This window comes from Sardina pilchardus, chromosome 19, assembly GCF_963854185.1.
Source record: "Sardina pilchardus chromosome 19, fSarPil1.1, whole genome shotgun sequence".
Lineage (NCBI taxonomy): Eukaryota > Metazoa > Chordata > Actinopteri > Clupeiformes > Clupeidae > Sardina > Sardina pilchardus.
This window is the reverse complement of record NC_085012.1, coordinates 1692801-1702754: the sequence shown is the minus strand read 5'-3', so window position 1 is coordinate 1702754 and position 9954 is coordinate 1692801. Positions and strand designations below refer to the sequence as shown.

The 9954-nt window shown below is 43.3% G+C and overlaps 1 protein-coding gene across 1 annotated transcript in view; it reads left to right on the top strand.

Annotated features, from left to right (window-relative positions):
- Positions 1–313: 313 nt before the first annotated feature.
- LOC134065667 (protein AF-10-like) overlaps positions 314–9954 on the top strand; it is a 72125-nt gene continuing 62484 nt past the window's right edge. The window contains exons 1-3 of the mRNA XM_062520653.1: positions 314–637; positions 2677–2756; positions 7643–7697. Coding sequence (XP_062376637.1) covers positions 475–637; positions 2677–2756; positions 7643–7697 — 298 coding nt within the window. The 5' untranslated portion in view covers positions 314–474. The remainder of the gene's footprint in view (positions 638–2676; positions 2757–7642; positions 7698–9954) is intronic.

Below are 9954 nucleotides of genomic sequence, written 5' to 3'. Positions count from 1 at the left end.
ATTAACTGAATTATGGTCTCTTTCTAAATTAACAACGTAGGCTAGACATTTAGGTAAGTTATGTGATTAATTTATGAAGGCCAATAATGCAATTATCCGTCGATATTATTTCCAAGCATTCACTGAATCTGTACCAATGTTGACACCAAAGGATAGGTCTAGACTTGGAGCAACTTCCACATATCTCTTGTCAACATTTTACCTGCATAACCAACCTAATTTGTTTATACAATGTAGCCAACCAGACCCCCATTCTTCTCTCCCTGTCATGTCCACGCGCATGCGCCCACGTGGTCCTACTTCCCGAGAGCCTCTAGCTCGCATTTGTGTGCTGAGCGAAAATACTATTGGGGAAGTAAACACGACAAAAAATGGCCTTCCAAAGGAGTGGGACCTAATCTATACATTCAAACGAGATATGGAGACTTAATGTAAACCATTAGTGCTACATTTTCTTGATTACTTACATTGTAGATGGTATCCAGTGAGCTGTATCTGGCAGTGGAAGACGACTACTTGGCGAATAATATGAAGGAGATGATTGGAGGCTGCTGCGTTTGCTCAGATGAGAGAGGCTGGGCCGAAAATCCTCTGGTTTACTGTGACGGTCATGGTTGTAATGTCGCTGTGCATCAAGGTAAATCATATTTATTACATAATTGAGTAATTGCATCAAGTTATGATGACAATAATCTGCTGAAGTTGTTGCCAACGTTGGCTAGCTGTGCTAAGCCTTGCTATTGACCTCGGCTCAACCATGGTTTCCCTCCAGTGCGGAGCCTAGCTTAGATAGCCAACTATCCATGTACTCAGCTATCCTAGCCGGCTAACCAGGTGCCTTTTTGGTCCATCCACTGAGAAGTGGCTAGAAATATTTAGCTGTGTTTATTACTAAACCAGACAGTTGACACTATTATCAAAACAATGATTATCATTCAGTCAGACTGTTGTCACACACGTGTTTTGTTTACGTGAGCCTTGGTTAGATCGCAAACTATGCTGTTAATGCTAGCCAGCTAACAGCGAGCTAAGTTATGGCCGATTTTATGCCAACCTTAACATAACAGTCGCCCAATAAAGATCTCAGTTCTGGACTTTCCCAGACAGCAAGCTTTGATACGACAGCATGCCTTACTTATGCTGGGGAATTGTTTTTATTATGACTTGATAATGTTTCTATAAACAATGTACAGCTAATGTATGAGAGCTAGCATGCTGCTTGCATTAATAATACAACGCTAACTAGCCTAGCTGGCAAATTTGCCGCTGCTCCAGATAACGTGAAGCTTGCATGCTTGGAGGATTGCATGAACCTTTGCCTGATTCCATTATGTTATTGAGTACAGTCACGCCGACACGCATGGTCTACGGAAAGAGGCTTTATGTTGCATTGATAAGTGATGGATGTAACGGAAAGCTAGGTTTGCGGTTAGCTGCCAGGACGTGTTGACCTCGGTTATGCTGTCTACTGTAGCTTTACGATAAGTGAGAAGTGAGTGAGCAACTGTAAATGTTGTTTAGCACACATTGTTAGAATAGCATGATCATCAGACCTCCGGAGCTAGCCGGGGCAGGTGACAGAGTGAGTTTACAGTCGAAGTGGGTTAGTGTACTCGTACTGTATCCAAATAAAGTCCACCAGTGCTCTCTGAACCGACCTAGATTGCAAGTCGGAACGTGGATTGGGATCATGGCTTTGGCTGCAATGACTTCAGGAAGTTTTGTCGATTTGAATGGAAGTGTGTATTTCTAGCCAGCACACATTAGATTTTGCCCGTGAGTCTCCATCGGTATTCGTCACCTTAGCAAATGACCTTGTATGACAGATTAATGCTCATTCATGTTCCAGTTCATGTTGTATTATATTCAGATCAGGTGATATGGTTTTATGGACGGTTAAAGAGTGGGCGGAAGTTATTGGACAACTTGACATACTGGATTCACTTTCGCAATTCGGCACTGTAAAATGGCTAGTTCCTCTGTCTGTCAGTCTGATATAACTGTTACTTGCACACCTGCATGTTTTGGTCCTTGTTCAGAGAGGGCGTTTTTGTTGACGGCTTTCAGGGTGAAGTTGTGAATTGCGTTGGTTTGTTATGAGAATGTTCTTAGCAGATTATTGAATTCCTAGATTGTTGAAATCAAAATGTGCTTTATTTTGTATGCTATTAGATAGATAGATAGATAGATAGATAGATAGATAGATAGATACTTTATTGATTCCTAAGGGGAAATTCAAGATTCAATATTGTTGACAGAAGCAGTAGGACTGTGCTATCTTGGCAATGTCACCTGTAGTTTCAGGGCTGTAAATTATAGATGAATGACATTGCATTGGAACCGAAATCTTTATGAAAATCAATGTAAATCATATACAATCATAACAATGACATGTTATTTATCCTAGAGTACCTTATGCTGCCCACGGGCCCCAGATATATGTTGATTATAGGGCACTATAGATTGCATTTTCATACAGTTGTTGAGGAGCCCCTGAGATTCACACATAAAGCACATACATTCAGCACACTCATCATATTTCTCATCATGCAGCTTAAATCCCTCTATGTTGAGGGAGGTGCAGAAAGTCCCCACTCAGATCAACAGTACATGACGCGAGATGTGGGCCACACAATCATTCCCGTAATTCCTGTTGATTTCCTGTCTCCCTTGCAGCATGCTATGGAATTGTGCAAGTCCCTACGGGTCCTTGGTTTTGCCGGAAGTGTGAATCCCAGGAGAGAGCTGCCAGGGTGGTGAGTCTCCCCAGCACACACACACACACACACACACCACGCACACACCATGCTTACACCAGAGATGGCGAGTCGCACTTAAGTCGCACAAACAGTGACTTGTGACTTCATGCAAGGTGTGTAGCACCAGGATAAATTATGCCGGTTCAACAGTGTAGAATTTCCTCAGACATCTCAAAACGCTACCTGATAGGACAGTTACTTGCTAATGTGAAAGATGCATTAAACTTCACAGGTAACAAGCTAACGATCGCAAAGTGTCGCGCTAATGCTGGGAACAGGCCAATTGCGTCTTTATAGTTGGCCATATGATGTGAACGACTTAGGTCAATATCTCTCTATGTCTGAGGGATAGAGGGATGTGTTTAGTAGCAGATTTGACTGAACGGTGGCCTAAATTGGAGACCCCATGTAAGTAACAAATGTAACAAAATGACGCTAGCTCCATTAAAGCATACATGATCACATCCACTTTTGGCTGCCCACTTTTTACATTTTATTTCAGAAAAAATCAACATGATATAATCGTTGCTGTATTAGTTTAGAACACTACCAGCACACATACGCCAGTTTTATCATGCAGATTTTATAAGTGGCAACACATTTTTATGTATGTAACTTGTGTTTCTCCAGAATGCATTGCAGTAGACCCCATACTGTATTGTAGGTGATGGGTGGTAGCTACAGGACATGCTTGAATTCATAAGAATTAACAATTCAGTGTTGGGGACAGATCAGACGGCCAGAGACTTGAGACTTGACTTGAACTTGCCCCTCAAAGACTTGGACTCGAGCTCAAAGACTTGAGGCTGACTTGAACTTGCAAAAAGTGACTTCCGAACATCTCTGGCACACACACACACACACACACACACACACACGCACACGCACACGCACACGCACACGCACACACGCATCCAGATGCTGTGACTCCGCTCCCAATGTGAGATCCATCTGGAAACGTGTCGAGGCGCCTAGTTTTAGGTCCCAGAACAGTCGGTGGAGAGTACAACCATCTGATCTGCTTTTTGTCCTGTGTTGGGTTTGTGTAAGCCTGAGTTACCGCGATAGGTGCGCCCCATCCCTCTATGTGCATGCGGCCCCTGTCCTCTGCACCTGGTCTCTCAGCTCGTGCCCTGGAAGGCGTTCAAAAGACGTCTCATTTATCTAGTTGCAACCAGAGGAGGTGAGAAGGAGGAGAGAGGAGCAAGGCCTGATACGCGAGGAGAAAAGCCTGATACGCGAGAAAAGCCTGATATGCGAGGAAACACAAGAGCATCCTATGTGGAAGTGTATTCAGTTGGAATTGTGCAATCATTGGTCGAAGTTGTCAAGGTGAAAAGTTACTTCCCACATCTATCAACTTTCGGGGTTTTTAGACAAGTTCGTAGGGATTTATTAGCGACAATAAATTAGTAGATAGACAAAGAAAATATTTGCTGGATTTAACATGAATTACCATGCAAACTTTAAAAAACAAATTTCATGCCTGTTCTGTTCCCGTATTGTTTTGAAATAAGTGTTCATTCATGTGATGTGCCGCATCATCAGTAATCGACGTCTCTTAAAAGTGATGCGTGAGTGAGCAGGACATATTTCTCATATCTGGCTCTCCTTCATCCCTCCATCCTTCTATCGTTTCTTCCTCGTTTCCTTAAAAGAAAAATAATTAGAACGAGGGGTTAGGACAGGAGGGAGGTGTTTGTAACTTGGGTTTGTCCCCCTCTATGCTGCTGCAGTGCAAGTAGTAGCCGATATAGCATGTTGTACTATAGCATGTTGTACTATAGCATGTTGTATTATAGCATGTTGTATTATAGCATGTTGTACTATAGCATGTTGTACTATTATAGCATGTTGTATTATAGCATGTTGTATTATAGCATGTTGTATTATAGCATGGTGTATTATAGCATGGTGTACTATAGCATGTTGTACTATAGCATGTTGTACTATAGCATGTTGTACTATAGCATGTTGTACTATAGCTTGTTGTACTATAGCATGTTGTACTATAGCATGTTGTATTATAGCATGTTGTATTATAGCATGTTGTACTATAGCATGTTGCTGTGTCATGTTGTTGCATGTAGTAAAACAACTGCATTATGGGTGGGATTTTCATTGTTTGATTGAGTTTTTCAAGTAGACCGTGTGGTTTTGTTGGTTTTCAGACCAAGCTCTAGAGCTATTGAAGCTTCAAACATGTTATAACAATCGAGCAACTGTGAAACCCCGTTGGTAAAATGTTGATATCTTGACAAGAGTGAGTACTGCGTGAACTGTTTTAGTACTAAGCACAGATTCTGCGTAAAGGACCCCCAAGTTGGCATCATCCAGTGTTGCCATCCGCTCAGCATTGGATTGCAAGCAGCAGCAGCATGGCTTGTGTTGTGGCTATTATTCTGATGTTGCCCAAAATCTCAATTATGCAAAAATATGCAAGTCAGTTTTCTCAGTCGCGCTGCAACATTCAGTTGCATTTTGCTAAATGTCTGTTGTACGCACCAAGAGGAGGATTAAAACAAATGCCAATGTCATGGTGTGCTGCTGTGATTTGGGTGGGATGTGCTGCAGTGCACGCTTACACCACGGAGGGGATAAGCTGGACCTTTGTCCGACACGTCTGGAGAAAGTGATTCTTTGATCACTGTCGTTTCTCACAATCAGACACTCTTTCTCTCGTTCTCGCGCTGTTCACATCAGGTCTTTGTCATGACAACGCTGTCCCTCCTGCTTCCTCTGAATGGTCACCGTCGGCCTCTGGAAGTGGATCGGTGCGCCGGGCCGGAGAGAGCGAGTCGGGGAGGGACGCTGCAGTCCAGTGGGCGAGGCGGCGTCTGGGCCGGCATGAAATGTACCTGGCAGTCGGGCTCTGGGGCATAGAGCAGGGGGCACAGGATTAGACGCTCTGGAGCATAGAGCAGGGGGCACAGGATGAGACGCCTGTTGCGCAACCCTGATAATGTGGGCATTCTGCAGAGAGCGCTGGAGGCGTGCCAGAGAGAGCCGTCCCCTCTGCATGTAGTGCTACGCCTGTGCATCCACTCACAGCATTCAGCTGCACCTGCTCACACACACCGAAAAAGGAAGCTTTTCTTTTCATTTTTTTTTGTGTAATTTTTTTTTTTTGCAACCGCAAAAGAACAGCCATCAGCCCAACCAGAGCTGCCTCTATGTGTTTCTGGGATGTGGCCATTATAATTGGGAGGCTTTCTCTGGGCCGCATTGATAATGGGCTGAATTGGGGTAACGGGGCAGATCAGGGTATGTGATGAGTGGGTGCCCAAACTCTGAAAGCTGGGCTGGGGCCAAACTGGACACAGTCATCTATTGTAGATGAAAACAGATGTGTTTCTGTCCGCGCCATCACAAATGTGCTCGTACATGCATTATTACGAGTACTGTTATGTATTAGATTGCAAATGTGCTCGTACATGCATTATTACACGTACTGTTATGTATTTGATCGTAAATGCGCTCAGACATGTATTATTACGTGTACTATTATGTATTCGATTGCAAATGCGCTCCCATAGATGCATTATTGACTCGCATGAAAGTGCTGGTCTCCAGTAAGTCCATCCTTCTGTCCTTCCGTCCGTCTGTCCAAAAGCAGGGCCGGTTCAGTTGACAAAAATGGTGGCCATCCATGTTGACATGGAATGACATCAGCCAATCACGCGCGTGCGTGTCCAGCTGAGCCAGAGCAGTAATCTGGAGGAGCCCCTGTGCTCAACCAAGAGGACGACCCTAATCGCCCCTCCTCCTCCACCGAGCCCAATCCCTCCCCTCCTCCTCCTCCACCCTCCTCCTCCTCCACCGAGCCCAATCCTTCCCCTCCTCCACCCTCCTCCTCCACCACCAAGCCCAATCCCTCCCCTCCCAATCCCTCCCCTCCCCCCTCTCAAACCCGCATCTCCATCTTAGTTTGACGGACATGGGAACAAAATTAAATCTAATCCCAATGACGGCTCGGAGAGTGAGACTTTTTAATGGCTTGCTATCAATTAAAGTCAATCAAGTGCAGGGGTCAGTTGAACAGCTATGTTTTCTTTTTTTTTTTTTTTAAGTTAACGCGACCACCTTTGGGGTGACGGGTAGAGTGAAGTGCTCTGAATGTTTAAGTCAGTCGTGATGGCCCTTTACTGAAATGTGTAGTGCCTTAACACCAAAGCAGACAGCCTGTGGGTGCACAAACCTGTAGTCTGTTGCACATCTGTTTACAAGCAAGGACTACCGATCCTCATCTTTAAGCCATTGTGTGACTTTAAAGAAGTGATTCAACTGTATATTTTTATGATGTAGTCCTGTCTTGTAACAGTGTGTTCTGTTACTATGTGCCACAGCACCCAATAATAAAAAAAAGTAATCAGCTGTAAAGAAAGTAACAAGCTAACTAGATTTGGTGCTAAAGTGAGCGATGTTATCAATAGAAGTGACACGTGCGTGATAGTGTGTTGCTTTTACATTTCATCTGTTTTCGCCGGCGCTTCTGTCCGATAAATAGAAGCGCCTGTTAATTCAGCCTTCTCACTTTCCCATCAAATCACTCCTCTGAAGCCTAACCTGAGCTGGGTATGTGTCAAGGTATACTATAGAGATAGATGGATTACTTTAAAAAAAAAAAAAAGTTTGTTTGTTTGTTTGTTTGTAAAGGTAGCATTAATCGTCACCCCTTAAACCGTGTGAAGTTTAGAAAGATAGGTGATTGGAGTATCTGCACAGTCCCTGAGCTAGTGGCTACCATAGATATATATATAGAACCCTATATATCTATGGTGGCTACCGCTAGGCCTCTGTGTTGGGACTGAAGTCCAGGCTGTTGCTCTGGAGCTTAGCTGGAGGACGGGTCACTGACGCTCATCTGTGTTTCTCCCCTGCAGCGGTGTGAGCTGTGTCCACACAAAGACGGAGCCCTGAAACGCACGGACAATGGAGGTACGTCTCGATGAATATTCATAAGCCTCTTGATTTCTCTTCCGCTATTTGTTCTCAACGTTGCGCCTGCTTCTGGTTTGGGACAACGTGGTGAAAACAAGTGCTTGAACAACTCACTCAGTCTAGCTGTCGCTCAACTGCAGACGTTAATGCTTTTAACAACAACAACAAATACAACCACATGGTTTTGTTTTCATCGACTGTAGGTTCATGCATTGCGCTTTATGTCAAAAGGAAATGACGTGGCTGCGATGTCGAGAATGGGCTTCAAATTCTCCTGTGATTTGTCTGGAATCACCCCACTTTTTCTATCCATCTATCGATCTAAATGATTGTCGTTTCCATAATTATGAGAGGTTGACGCGGTTAAACTTCAGGCAGGTAACTGTTGGAAAAGTCTGTTTGGGACGTTGTGTTGGCTGTAGGGTTGGGTACCTATCGCATTTGAACCGATATTGGTACCGGTGCCGGTGCCTGAGGTTCGGTGTCGGTATTCAACGGTATTTTTTTCGGTACCTTACCCTTACTGAATCTGTAACACCTTGTTTGTATCAACTACAAGTTCCACAAAATCAAATTTATACATTGAGAATGTTTTTAACACAATACAAACCCCTCTCATTTCTTAAGTAGCCTATGAACATGAACAATGGATAGTGGAAGTTTTTTTAAACAGACTCCATCAAACCCAAACATAGAACAAATAATTAGTCCATTAGGTTATATGATGATTTAGCTATTTTAGGCCATGTTCATGAAAAAAGCAATCCTTCCATCTTTGTTTTGTGCAATTTAACAGTAGCCTAGGTCAGCGGTATGCCAGGCATCATGTTTAATAAACCGCCCCTTTTTAATGAAAACATAGCTTACTATAGAGTTTACAAATGGTTTAGAAGTTATTCATTTATTCATTAATTAATTACAAAATGTTTTAAAAGTTCGTTTTTTAACACCTCTCCGCCATAGCCCTTTTCATCTCGCATAGGCTAGAAGCAGGTGGTGTGCGTTCCACAGTTTGGGAATCCCTGGCGGATCCGGGCCAAATACATTTTGCTATCTGGGTAGATTATTATCCACTCCTTACCAGTTCTGTTGTTTAAATTACTTCGTTTCAGTCAGTTTCTAACGTGAGTAGTAGGCTGTCGAGTTTGGTCGTTCAGTTATCCTTTGACTAATAAAACATTCCATGCCATCGTGAATTATTATAGCTCGTCTTGATGCAGCGCATTGTTCCACCTTGAAACGCTACGCATAGTCTGTCTGTCAGGTTAACTGTACGTGTAGGCTAACCAGCAAACTGTTGCGTGGGCCTACAACGTGTATAATTAAATTATAGCATTGCATCGGGGGGAGTGAATCCGTTAAATATGCCGTTTTAATGAGTCATATTTCTCATTCAAAATAACAGAGCAAAGCGAGCGACAGAGAGAAAATATGCCAACAACAAAAGTTCTCTCAAAACATCGCGCTGCTCGCGTTGCTTGCTGTCACAATTGACAGCAATGAAATTAAACGAATTGTATAGTTAATGTTTGCTCGCATCGCGGTTAGGACATAGTTTCTATTTTTTTATGACCATCTATCTGCTGACTGCTTGGAGCAGCGCAGCAAAAGCATAAAGGCTACGGTCAATATCCTTAGAGCAAGTGTCACGACAAATACAGCGAGTATTTGGAAAATAGCCTATATATTATTAATGCTGTTAACAAATCATTATCATCTAGCCATGATACATTTCAATAGCATTCAAACATTTCTGTCACATATGCTTTGAACTATTTAAAGTCCTGTTTTACCGTTTTGAATGGATCCAGCTCACTCGAGATTCAGAAGATGGGTGCATTTCATTGCACTCCGTCAACTCTCAGTTTTATTTTAAGTTCTTACCAGGGATAAGCCTACTATTTTGATTCATTTATGCCTGCTCTTGGTGCACTACATGCAGGCTTAAATGGGGCATATTAAGTTAGCCTATTCACTTTAGTTTTTGAGACCGACATAACGTTGGCCTACACTCAGACATGACGTCAGATGGCGCACTCCGCTCCTGATGCACATGAAAGTACCGAAATTTAGCACCGTTCAATTTCACGTGAAGCAATACCCGGTAATACCGACGTGATTCGGTCGGTACCGGTAAAAGTACAGGGGTCGGTACCCAACCCTAGTTGGCTGTAGCATGAGTTGGTGTGATGCCCTCAGTTAAGACCAAGTACACAGCCTAGTGTTGTTTTAGAACCCAAGTACACAGCCTAGT